The sequence below is a fragment of the Etheostoma spectabile genome, chromosome 8, assembly GCF_008692095.1.
Source record: "Etheostoma spectabile isolate EspeVRDwgs_2016 chromosome 8, UIUC_Espe_1.0, whole genome shotgun sequence".
In the NCBI taxonomy this organism is placed as follows: Eukaryota; Metazoa; Chordata; class Actinopteri; order Perciformes; family Percidae; genus Etheostoma; species Etheostoma spectabile.
In genome coordinates, this window is record NC_045740.1 from 224,701 (window position 1) to 237,662 (window position 12,962).

General features: G+C 44.4%; 1 protein-coding gene across 4 annotated transcripts in view; it reads right to left on the bottom strand.

Moving 5' to 3' along the window:
- The window catches only part of cdh23 (cadherin-related 23), a 196,641-nt gene that overhangs the window by 8,279 nt on the left and 175,400 nt on the right, over window positions 1–12,962 (bottom strand). For all 4 annotated transcript variants that reach the window (XM_032522253.1, XM_032522250.1, XM_032522252.1 and 1 more), the window contains 22 exons: window positions 10,855–11,076; window positions 10,638–10,757; window positions 9,885–10,065; window positions 9,668–9,801; window positions 9,275–9,484; window positions 8,013–8,120; window positions 7,186–7,288; window positions 6,655–6,780; window positions 6,363–6,566; window positions 5,699–6,157; window positions 5,442–5,558; window positions 5,115–5,339; window positions 4,714–4,883; window positions 4,418–4,555; window positions 4,035–4,154; window positions 3,442–3,619; window positions 2,970–3,181; window positions 1,355–1,549; window positions 1,158–1,271; window positions 865–994; window positions 299–556; window positions 49–210 (listed from right to left, as the gene is read on the bottom strand). In XM_032522253.1, the coding sequence (XP_032378144.1) occupies window positions 49–210; window positions 299–556; window positions 865–994; window positions 1,158–1,271; window positions 1,355–1,549; window positions 2,970–3,181; window positions 3,442–3,619; window positions 4,035–4,154; window positions 4,418–4,555; window positions 4,714–4,883; window positions 5,115–5,339; window positions 5,442–5,558; window positions 5,699–6,157; window positions 6,363–6,566; window positions 6,655–6,780; window positions 7,186–7,288; window positions 8,013–8,120; window positions 9,275–9,484; window positions 9,668–9,801; window positions 9,885–10,065; window positions 10,638–10,757; window positions 10,855–11,076 (3,886 nt within the window). The remainder of the gene's footprint in view (window positions 1–48; window positions 211–298; window positions 557–864; window positions 995–1,157; window positions 1,272–1,354; window positions 1,550–2,969; window positions 3,182–3,441; window positions 3,620–4,034; window positions 4,155–4,417; window positions 4,556–4,713; window positions 4,884–5,114; window positions 5,340–5,441; window positions 5,559–5,698; window positions 6,158–6,362; window positions 6,567–6,654; window positions 6,781–7,185; window positions 7,289–8,012; window positions 8,121–9,274; window positions 9,485–9,667; window positions 9,802–9,884; window positions 10,066–10,637; window positions 10,758–10,854; window positions 11,077–12,962) is intronic.

Here is a 12,962-nt window from a genome sequence, read left to right on the forward strand (position 1 = left end):
TCGTAGTAAAATATTTGAAACACAAATATTGTACATGAGGGAGCTCACCGATGGTGAAGATGCTGCCAACGTCCTCACTGCCATTGCTCTGTGACTGGAAGTAGCGGATTGTAACAATATGGTATTGAACCAAGCTGTTGTTGCCGATGTCATTATCTATAGCAATGACCTTAATCAGATCGGAGCCCACTTTGGCATTTGCTGCAACTCCTGAAACAAGGAAGCAAAGAGGGAAATTATGGTTTTATATATTATAGTTTAACATAGACCAGTTTGCACATACAACAACGCAGGTTACCTGCTGTGTATTCCGCCTTAGTGAAGCGTGGTGTCTGGTCATTGATGTCTTCCAGTTCAATGCGGACTTCCAGCAGGCTGGGGTCAAGAGCAGGGTCCAGGGCCTGTGTTGCCCTCTTACCCCTGGGCGGAGTCCAGCTCCTGTTGCTGGAAGCCTTGATGATGATAGAGTAGAATGGGATCTCCTCCCGGTCCAGATCCTTAAGCAACTTCAGGTCTCCAGCTAGACTCAAGCCAAAGTTTCCATCACTGTTTCCTGCTGCAGGAAGAGATGGAAAGGATTATTGTTTAAAATGGAAAAGAAAGATGGATCTATACAGATGTCCTCATTGTTCCTGGGCTTTTAAAGCAAGAGGACTTTCATCAGACCCTACAATCGACACAAGAACTTCCAGACATGGATCTAAATAAGGAGGAACTCCTTATCCTCTACTCTTAATCTCCAGGGTTTTACTTTGGGTGGGTTAATATTAATAATTTCACACATGGGGAAAAGCTTTGCATGACATTTTTTTTACATGAACAATAAAATCAAACATGTTGCTGTGTCTCTAGGTCACTTATTACCTGCAATAAAATAGTAGACGATGGCATTGGAGCCTTCATCAGCATCCACAGCTCTGGTTACATTCCCCACCACAGTACCTGGAGGGGAGTGCTCAGGCACCGTCAGCTTCTGATAAGGCAAGCTGCCACGCTGAGGTGCACACACGCAAACACACACACACGCACGCACGCACACACACACACACACACACACACACACAGTTAATATGTTGTATATGTATATATGTATATATGTACAGTTGTATATGTACAGATAATCACATTTGGACATTTTTAGACAAGTTCATACTCACCGGTGGTTTAAGGAAGACAGGTTCATTGTCGTCAATATCCAACAGTGCCACCTGCAGAGGCTGTGTTGTCTCGTAAGGCACTGGCTGGCCCATGTCGCGGGCCAAAATGACGAGCTAAGAGGGGGGTTTGCACTCAGTTAGAGCCATACATACCTACACACTTAAGTACATTTACTGCACCCACAAAGTTAACTCACGCTGTGGAGGGCCTGCTTTTCTCTGTCCAGTTTCACAGTAGTTGTGATGACTCCAGACATGGCGTCGATGCGGAAGTTTTCCCAGTCTCTGTTACCTGCCCCAGTCTGCAGGAAGCCATAGCGGACCTCTCCATTCACCCCCTCGTCAGAGTCTGTTGCATGTACCTCGTAAACCGGCAGGCCTGGGGGCTGCTCCTACATGGAGGGCGAAGACTGTCAGTATGTACTTGCACAAACCTCTTACCTTGTACCATAAAGGTTGACTGTAACAAAAAGGTTTACAGATGATTTCTAGAACTTAAGTCAAAATTTGGACCTTTTGCCCTGCAGATATTTGGACATGTCTCAGTAGAAAAAGCATAGGTGTAAATAAGTAACATTAGTCACAGTTACATTAAGCCAGGAAAAGGCCACCTAGGGGCAGTGGAAACAAGTAGGAGTTTGGTGCTAAACCAAACCGCTGGGTAACTCAAACTTTCTTCTTTTTTATGTTTTTGTTGGTAGACCTATACATCCAATATGCCATATTGGTATTCTCCCCAATACTGACATTATGAAGCTGATTGGGTGCTGGCTAGATGTGACTAATCCAAATGAAATAACATTTCATTGTCCTTATAAAATGTGCTATTTCTGGTAAATGTTTCACTCAACTAATCACAGTGAGCCACTGCCTCATTGACTTAGCACCATAGTGCTCCTTGATGTTGCATTTGTTGCAATAATGGCGTGTTTAGATTAATGGTACCTGCTCGACTTGCCCGTGGTGCCCTGTCCTTTTTTTATTGCAGATTAGTACCAACTCATGCGTGAGGCGAGCATGGCTGGTCATACATACATACATACATTTTAAACACGGCGGGTTTGTTCAGGACACCCAGACACCCCGATCTGTTGCTAGCAATGATGTGAATAGTAACGATTCTCTCCGACCAATCAGTAGTCTGCAGGTTTTCACGTCACCTTTTGGTATGTCTCAGCTCACTTGGAACCTCGACAGAGGTGGTACTATAAAAAGCACCTGTTAGCAGGTACCAGGGACTTTTTTCGTAATGGAAAACCAAAAAAGGCGAGTAGAGTCAAGGCGAGTCGAGTAGGTACCATGCAGAGGAAAAACGCCATTAGTCCTCCATAGTGAGGCAGATTCACACACATCTTCAACCCAGCAGCATAGAAGATAACCACAGTTTCAAGATGGGCAACCAAGATTAGTGTCACCAATTCAGCTCGCAACCAAATGTTTCCCCTTCTGATCTTGAGTAATGGCGTTGATTAATGGCCAGAAAAGTGTTTTTGCAGAACATTATCACACTGAAGTTGACCTGTGGGATATAAATGTAATCCCTTTATCATGTTATCCTATTAGACTAAAATGCATTTTGTGAGGTCACAGTGACTTTGACCTTTGAACTTTTTTTTTGAAAAATCTAGTTCATCCTTGAGTCCAAGTGGACGTCTGTGGCAAATATGAGAAGATTCTGTCCAGGGAAGAATGAGATGTACTGTACGCATTTAAGGACAATCTGAAAACAAAATGCCTAATGGAGGCATAAAAATGCTACAATCACACAAAGAGAGGACAACAATGACATGCGGGACACATTAATGCAGATACCTCTGAGATATGAATGATGGTTCCATTGGCGGGCCTGACAAACACTGGTCTGTTGTCATTGACGTCTATGACTGTAATTATCAGGTCTGCAGTGCCCCACAGGGGAGGACGCCCCTGGTCCGTAGCCACCACCGTCAGGTTGAAACGTTCAGTAGACTGGAGCAGACGGCGAGAACGTATCAGCCCCGTGTTTGGATCCAGGGAGAACGCATCTAAAAAGACAGAGAAATATAAGGTCCAGCTATGGATATGAATGCTGAACCATACACTGCCCCACACATGCCCTTTCAAAGTTTGAGCAACATTCTTACCACTAAATATGTAATAAAAAAGGACAACAACGTGGATATTTATTGGAGAGCTTAATGCTGAACTGTATTGTAATAACGTGGATGATTATACTTTAAAAGACAGTTCATTCCGAATATTCAGATAGGTGACCCTACTGAGGCTTATTTTAGGATATTACTACCTGAATAGGCTCCCAGCATGCTGTAAAGTACTGCTCCATTTTCTCCTTCATCCAGGTCAATAGCCTTTACTGTGATAACAGATGTTCCACTGGGCTCATTCTCAAACACGCTGGTGCTGAACACTTGCTCCGTAAAACGTGGACGATAATCGTTGACATCGAGAACTGTCACCAGGACCTGGACATACATCGACAGGCAGATTAAGTTTCAAACACAGAATGTTCCTGACGCCAGGTTACAGTCTAGAAAAGCTCACGTAGAACCCGACCAGTACATCGGCATGTTTCAGCTTATCACATACTGCCAACAGTGTATTCGTCCTCCACTAAGAAACAGAAATGCAAAAGATATGTTTGACCCAATTTAAGGATTACTTATATTCAAGGTTTGTTTATGTTGTATGTCACGTTGTCTGAAATACTTTTTTTTAACTCTAAAAAACCATGGATAAGTACCTGTCTCTAAAGTTCAGCATCGGTGAGCCCTAATTCATGTTTATTTGCATTTTCACAACCTGATAAGGGTTTGCTCAAATAAAATCAAACCCTCATTCACACGATTTTCTTGTGTTATCACAGCCAGTGTTCTCTACCTGGACAGAATTCTCTCGTCTGTTGTTGGAGCTGCCGCCAGGGTTGTCCCGGGCAACAGCAGTTAAAGTGTAGTGATCCTTTGTCTCTCTGTCCAGAGGAGAAAGGATGCTGATCTCTCCCTGACACGGAGGAAAGGGATAGATTAGGAAGGAAGTACAGGCTGGCTGGGAGTGGTGGTTGAATCAAGACATTTATTTGAGTGTGTGACAGAAATGGAGCATGGAGGGCAAATATGTGGATTGGCTTTATCTTTAGCATGCTTTGTTTAAACTTTCATTTCCAGGCAGGAAGACAGTCAAGGTGGACACCCAGCTCTGATAGGGAGTAGGGGGTAGTTGGGATGGCTAATTGAGCTGTTGCGCAAGTGTACAGGTTAACTCACAGTGGATGGTTTAATGGCAAACTTGCCTTCCCCGTCTACCAGGCTGTACTCAATGACGGCAAAGAGGCCAGAGTCAGCGTCTGTAGCCCTGACACGAATTATGTTGGTGCCGAGGTTCACATTCTCAAACACAGGCACCTACAAACAGACAAAGACTCATATCGAACACCTGTTTTTATATAGCACATCCCAAGAAACAGAACATAAAAATACTAAATTAATATTCCCTTTTTTAGCAGCACGCTTCAATTCTGCTTTGGTGGGTGCAATTTGTTTCTTGATATTCTGTTCAGTACCTGATATGAGGGTTGTAGGAAGACTGGATTATTGTCATTCACGTCCACTATGCGCAGATAAACTGGCAGCTCCGTTATCCTGGGAGGGCTGCCTTGGTCCTGGGCCCGAATGGTGAAATTCAGCCACTGCACCTGCTCGAAATCCACCGTCTGGTTGGCTACAATCTTACCTGAGACATTTGTAACATTAATACAGTTAGGATTCATCTGGCGCATACTAATCTTCTGCATTTACATGACAACAAGCAAGGAATGTCAAAGCAATACACTTTTTGTGAAACTTGTCTTAAATGAAAGATAAATTTACTTTATATTTACAGCGTTCATGAATTTGAACATATGCTCACTACTGTTAATGTTTTAGCCTACAGCTGCTTGCTGATGTGCGCTGTTGGTCATACCAGTGGAAGGGTCCTCCAGTCTAACGTATCCCCCTCGGGGCAGGTTGAGCAGCTGGTAGAAGACCTGGCCGTTGGGACCTTTATCCGGGTCCACAGCTGTTACTGACAGCAGTGTTGTGCCTGGCTGGGCTCCTTCTAAAATCTGCTCTGTGAAGTTGGACACTCCAAAGGGCCGGAAGCGAGGGGCATTGTCATTTACATCCAACACGTTGATGGTTAGTCTTGCTGTAGAGGAGAAGATCATAATGACCAGAGAAATACAGAGTAAAAGTATCTTACTGAATGTATGAAACTGAAGATAACTTTCATGTTGGAAAATGAACTTACCGTTGGGAACACTGACTGACTTGTCAATAACTTCACTGGCGTTGTCATGGACAGACACAATGATCTCAAACGTAGCTACCAGCTCTCTGTTAAGTGTGTTGCGTACAAATACTGCACCTGAAAATCCACCAAAACACATGTCTATGCATTTTCCAAAAAGTAAAAGTAAGACCCAATGTATTGGCTTTCTATCATCATCAGTCAAAATTAAACTTTGTAGATCAAGAAACTGAATTAAGGTAAGATCCATGTCTCACCGGTGTGTAAGTCAATGCCAAAGGAACCCTGCAGGCCCGCAACTGGATTGTTCCCATCATCCTTTGCCTCCACTGAGATGATGTAATACTCAAGTCGGGGATTTAGATCAGGGTCCTCGGCGGTCAGCGTGGCCACCACAACACCTGGCGGTGTGGACTCGTTGACATTTATCATGGTTATAGGCTCTATGAAACGGGGTCGTGAGTCGTTTACATCATCCAGGATGACTGTCAGGGTGGCCGTGCCAGACAAGGAGGGTGTGCCTCGATCAGTTGCCATGACGACCAGGCGGTAGGACCCACGCTCTTCTCGATCGAGGGTGGTGTTGCCCACCAGGACAGCACCAGAGAGCGAGTCCACCACGAAGCGGTCCTGAGCGCCGCTCTCCAGCCGATACATCAGCCAACCATTAGAACCAGAATCCGCATCGGTGGCGGACAGCTGGGTCACCACCACACCTGGAAGACACACACACGCACGCACGCACGCACGCACGCACTCACACACACACACAAAGTGCATATAATTGTAGGAAGGAACTTTAAATTGTCAAGCCAATATACTATTGTGTCACTCGCAAATTGTTGCTGAAGCTGTTGAATGGGGATTACATCCAAGTCATATTGCTCCTAGTCCACTCATACACACAATCCTTGGACTCACCAGTGGGGCTGTTTTCAGGGATGCGAACAGTGAAACTAGATGGGCTGAAGACAGGAGGGTTGTCATTCTGGTCCAGGATGGTAACTGTGAGAGGGACACTGCTGTTTAAACCTCCTATGTCCTCCCCGACCACGAACAACTCTATCCGAGGCTCCTGGAATGCTTCACGGTCCAACTTTGCCCCCTGACGCACACGAATCACACCTAGAGGGAGATACAGAGACTTTAAAAATTGCATTGCAGTCATTTACATTTCTCTCTATGTCAATTTGCGGAGGAGTTCTAATGTTACCAGAAACAGCATCCACAGTAAAGAGGTCCACCCTGGCTCCCAGCAGGCGGTACTTCACCACAGCATTGGGTCCAATGTCTTTATCCTCAGCCACAACTGGCCCATTTAACACTGTTACAGTACTGCCTAAAGAAGGGGCAGATATAAATGAGTAAAATGACTAGATTAGAATTTTTTTACACTGCATCAGAAAGCCTGTGTCTGCTGTAAATTAGGTAAATTTGACTTGAGATTAGTCTTGGGGAAAGCAAGTGTGGCTTCCTGTCACTGATAACAGCCAAGAAAATGGTAAATGTTGCTGCCACTATAAATCTGATAATCAAGAGACTTCATTCTGTCATATTCTGCATCTAAATAATCTAACTGACTGCGTGAAAAAGGTGAAAAGAAATGTCACTGAATATAAGCCGTAGTAAACAAAGTCAGGAAGTGGGGGAGACAGTGTTAGATAGTACTTCAGATTAGTTTCAGATCACCCCCACTCAATGGAAAAGAGAGAGAAAGAGAGAGACACAGCAGCTTGAGTGCTACCTGCTGCAGAGTTCTCTGTGATCTCAGCCCTGTAGCTGGTCATGGTGAATATAGGCCTGTTGTCATTCTCATCCAGAATGGTGATCACCAGGAGGTCTGAATCCTGGTGGTGTGGGAGGATGAAAAAACAATAATATGAGGATTATGTGGTATAAAGTAAAGCTCAGAATAGAGTGGGAAAGAGTAAGGAGGAGAGAAAAGTAAGTTGATCAGCCCTCAAAGAAGTACATTTCAACAAAGAACTGTTCTGTTACAAAGAAATCAGAATAGACAGGTTTTGCAATTGTTGTGTTGTGCACACGCCACACATCAGCAGGCTGCTCTCACAGTGCTGGTGGTTGTATTTTTTGCATCTCTGTGTTAGAAAAGTTTCTCATGTCTCCCACAGAGGCAATGAGCAGGCCATACTCTTTTTATAGAAAAACCTTGCAACTGCAGTTTGGGTGTAACTGTAAATACGTGCATGAGATTCTCATTGTTAGCGATGTACATGTAGGGCCATGCATCCTAGCAAAAACCTACAACAATCCTTGATCACAGTTTACCAGCCTAAATCACAAAATGCCCGCACAAAGAAAGGTGTCCTGTAACGCTCTAATTTTCTGAAAGGAAATTCTAGTGCAGAAAATCCTAAAAGAGTATTACTGTTGAGAACTGTGCATTGCTTGACTTAAAGCAATGTCAATAGGGTAAAAGCTCTCGGGAAAATAAGGAAAATTAATCCAAATTGTTACATTTTATTGCCCATTTTGTGGCTGCCATTGACCACTGCCAATGTAGAAACGTGTGAACGCTTGCAGTATATGTGCACAAGAGAGTGGGATTACCCTGCGAGTGATGCGGGGGTTCTCGGGGTTGTCTTTGACAGTGATGGTCAGTCTGTACTCAGCCACTCGCTCTCTGTCCAAGGGTCTGTTCACCTTCACCACACCTGTCTGACAGACACAGAGAGGAAGAGGGAAGATGAGTGTGTTAATACATTCAGTCTTGATATGATAGTATGTTTTATTATATATTACCCGTGTGCTAATTGTATTAGTAGTACTAGTACTAGTATTGGCGTTTTTCCATTACTTGGTACATGATCAACTTGCCTCGACTCTACTTGCCCCATTATAAAAAAAGTACCTGGTACTAGCTAACAGATATTTTATAGTACCACCTCCGTCGAGGTTCTAAGTGAGCTGAGGTGATACCAAACGGTGACGTGAAAACCTGCAGACTACTGATTGGTTGGAGAGAATCGTCACTAATCACTGGGTCATCATTACTAGTGACAGACAGGGATGTCCTGCACAAACCTGCCAATAGTTTAGCCTGTGGTGTTTTGTTTTTTTGCTGCCTCCACCTTCTTTTGAAAGTAAATTTGTTCTCTGGCTGCCGAGAATCAAAAACAACACACCTTCGATGTTCTGTTGTACCTGCGTCGCATTAGGTCACGGCAAGTTCGGCAGCGTTGCAATGGAAAATGGAAGACGGGGCAGGGAGGGGGAGTGGAGTCGAGTTAAGCCGAAGAGAGCTGGTACTAGCAGTGGGTAAGCGCCATAAAAGTCTCTTCACTTTCCCTTCTCTGAAGGACATGCAATATTTGTATACTCTGTAAGACATTTATGCTGTAAATCCACAAATGTTTATGTGGGCAACATCTGCTCATCTGTAATTATATGTGTAGCAAGGCTGTACAAGTGGTAAGTGCAGACTGTAGATGAAAGGGCATGATCAAATCTGGGAGCTGCTAGTCCCAATACTCACACTTCTTCTTCTATGCTTCCCTTTTTTAAACCACCTACCCCACCTTTACAACATCAGTAAGTAAAATTCCTCCATTTTCTACTTAAAGAGTAACTTAACAGCATGATGGCAATCAGTGTTTTGTGGCCCCAGTTTCAAGCTTATTTTACCCCTGAACACCCAGCATCATATTGGTATGCTCTGTTGAACCACACATAATAGTGATGTCACCATGTCCTGGAGAACACCTGTACTTCACTGAAGCATGGTGAAAAGTTAAACCACTGAAGGACAGCAAAGACAATATTTTCAGGGGGTGTAAAGTCACTCTTTAAACCACCCCACCCCTTTATCTCACTGTGTCACTGATGTAGAAGGCTCCATCCTGGTTGCCATCGGTGATGTTATACGTGAGCAGCGAGTTCCGTCCGCTGTCTGCGTCTTGCGCTTGGACTTGGGCCACAGAGGTGTGTATGGTGGCACCTTCACTCACACTGGTATTGGAAGGCAGGTTCAGGAGGACTGGGTCATTGTCGTTGATGTCTTGTACACTGACCCCCACCACGACCTGAAGAAAACATGCCAAGACAACAATAAAACTTCAAACCTATGCCTCCGAACAATAAGTACTTAGATTGTCTGTAGGTCAAATATACATAGCATTTGTGCCACACAGATCCTGATTGCTCAAAAGGATATGGTGAGGGTGTGTGCCTGCTTGCATGTGTGTGTTTGTGTTCTAGAGCCCCACCGAGCTGTTGCGAGACGGGGTTCCCAGGTCTCGGGCTGTGACAGTGATGTTATAGAAGGCTGTTGTCTCTCTGTCCAGCTCTACATCCTTCCTTACCCGAAGCTCGCCCTCCACTGGAGAAACCATGAACTCATCTGACAGAAAAACAGAGGCTCAGAGACACATAGTAAGGATTTAATAGTATACCACTCTCTCCACAGAACAATGTAATACTAACTCCGGGGGTCTCCACGAGTGATGCTGTACTCCACTTTGCCATTTAGGCCAGAGTCTTCATCACTGGCTCTGAGAGTCCAGACTCGAGGTCCTGGCTGGCCCTCAGCCACCTCAAAGGGTCCCTCATAGGCTCTTGGGAAAGTGGGTGTCACATCATTCACATCTAGGACATTTACCAGCACCTAAAGAAGGAGGGAGAGGGAGATTTTAACACATCTTGTATAATAGGGAAATTTGCAGATCACCTAAACACATCCTAGTTCGCAGTAAAGTTGTTTTCTACATGCAGATTTGACATGTATGGCTACCTTACCACTATATCATAACACATTTCCGAAGGTAAATAAGAGGTTTCCACAATTAAATTGGACATTAAATTCCCACTTTGAGATTTGGATGCAAATCTTCATTGCCACAAACACTCATCATAGGGTTTTACTCTGCATGTGAAGTAGTGACAATGTGAAGGATGTAGAAAAGCAACCAAACTCATGTGCACATATAAGGATGGATTTTGCCTGTCCAACAGTCCAAAGGTAAACATTTATTGTACTAAATAGAGAAAAACAGAAAATCACCACACTGGAGGAGCTGGAACCAGCAAATGCTTGGAGTTTTTACTTGGCAGGTACAGAGACCACCACACTTCAAGTGTGTCATAAGTGATGATTGAGAGAGATTACTTCTTTATGAGCCTATACATTATTTATTAGAAAAATGCTGCTTAAAAAGAGTGTGTTTAATTTGCAATTACTGTTGTTCTAGATGTCAAGCGAAGAGCAGGATTTGGACACTGGTCCGTAGCTGTGACAACCAATACGTAGTGCCCGTTGCTGATCTCGTAGTCCAGCTCCTTTACGGCTGTAATCCTCCCCTAAATGCAGACACGTACATATTATACACAGAAGATTGATGCATGGTTGTTTTGCAGCTGCTTGTAACACTACAGTATAGCAGTTATCATGTCTTACCGTGATGTTGTTTATATTAAAGGTCTGGATCAGGTTTCCTTGCACGATAGCATATCGCAAGGTGCCGTTCAGACCTTCATCTGGGTCGATGGCCTTTACCGTGGCGATGGTGGCACCCACTGTGTCTGGACCCTCGCTCAAAACTGTGACGTACTCCTCCTCAGGAAACTCTGGGGCATTATCGTTCTCATCCACAATGTTAACATTAATGGTGGTTGAGGTCTGTGTGAGAAACAGAGGGACAAACGTTCACAGCAGCGTCCACTATTTATGGCTAATTGTATGAAACTTTGCTGACAATATGTGCTTCTTTTCCAGCATACGGTGTCAGCTGGACCTGAAAGTCAGTATGCATTTGATCCATCCATTTATCTTCATCCGCTTATCCGGTATCGGGTCGCGGGGGCAGCAGCTCCAGCAGGGGACCCCAAACTTCTCTTTCCTGAACCACATCTACCAGCTCAGACTGGGGGTCCCGAGGCGTTCCCAGGCCAGGTTGGAGATATACAGTGGTGTGAAAAAGTGTTTGCCCCCTTCTTCATTTCCTGTTCCTTTGCTTTTGTCACACTTAAGTGTGTCGGAACATCAAACCAATTTACACATGTCAAGGACAACACAAGTAAACACAATGTATGTAAATGGAGGTGTTTATTATTAAAGGTGAAAAAAAATCCAAACCATCATGGCCCTGTGTGAAAAGGTGATTCCCCCCTAAACCTAATAACTGGTTGGGCCACCTAGCAGCAACAACGTGCAATGAGGCTTTTACAGAGTCCTGGAGGAATTTGGCCCACTCATCTTGCAGAATTGTCCTAATTCAGTTACATTAGAGGGTTTTCGAGCATGAACGGCCTTTTTAAGGTCATACCCACAACATCTCAATAGGATTCACGTCAGGACTTTGGCTAGGCCACTCCAAAGTCTTCATTGTGCTTCAGCCACGGTGGTGGACTTGCTGGTGTGTTTAGGATCATTGTCCTGCTGCGGAACCCAAGTTCGTTTCAGCTTGAGTACACAAACAGATGGTCGGACATTCTCCTTCAGGATCTCTTGGTAGACAGCAATTCAGTTCTTTTACCATGGCAAGTCTTCCGGCCCGAAGCAGCAAAACAGCCCCAGACCATCACACTACCACCACTATTTTACTGTTGGTATAATGTTCTTTTTGAAACGCAGTGTTCCTTCTAGCCCGGTAAAATTGGACACACACCTTCCAAAGAGTTCCACTTTTGTCCATTGGGTCCACAGAATGTTGTCCCAAAAGTCTTGGGGATCATCAAGTTGTGTTGTGGAGAAATTGAGACAGTTTGATGTTCTTTTTGCTCAGCAGTGGTTTTCTCCTTGGAACTTTGCCCAGTCTTTTCCTGATGGTGGAGGCATGAACGCTGACCTAACTGAGGCAGTGAGGCCTGCAGTTCTTTGGACGTTGTTGTGGGTCTTTTGTGACCTCTTGGATAGTCGTCGCTGCGCTCTTGGGGTAATTTGGGCGGCCGGCCACTCCTGGAAGGTTCACCACTGTTCATGTCTTTGCCATTTGTGGATAATGGCTCTCACTGTGGTTCGCTGGATTCCCAAAGCTTTGGAATGGCTTTTAACCCTTTCCAACTGATAGACTCAATTACTTTCTTTCTCATTGTTCCTGATTTCTTTGGGTCTCGGCATGATTGTAGCTTTTAAGGATCTTCTGGTGACCTTACTGTCAAGCAGCTCCTATTTAAGTGATCCTTGATTGTGAACGGTGTGGCAATAATCAGGCCTGGGTGTGCTAGAGAAATTGAACTCAGGTGTGGACAACCACAGTTATAGTATGTTTTAACAGGGGGGCAATCACTTTTTCACACAGGGCCATGATGGTTTGGATTTTTTTTCACCTTTAATATAAACACCTTCATTTACAAATTGCATTTTGTGTTACTTGTGTTGTCCTTGACTATTGTTTAAATTGTTGATGTTCCGAAACACTTAAGTGTGACAAACATGCAAAGGAACAGGAAAAAAAGGAAGGGGGCAAACACTTTTTCACACCACTGTAAACTCTCCACCTAGTCCTAGGTCTTCCCCAAGGCCTCCTCCCAGCTGGACGTGCCTGAAACACCTCCCTAGGGAGG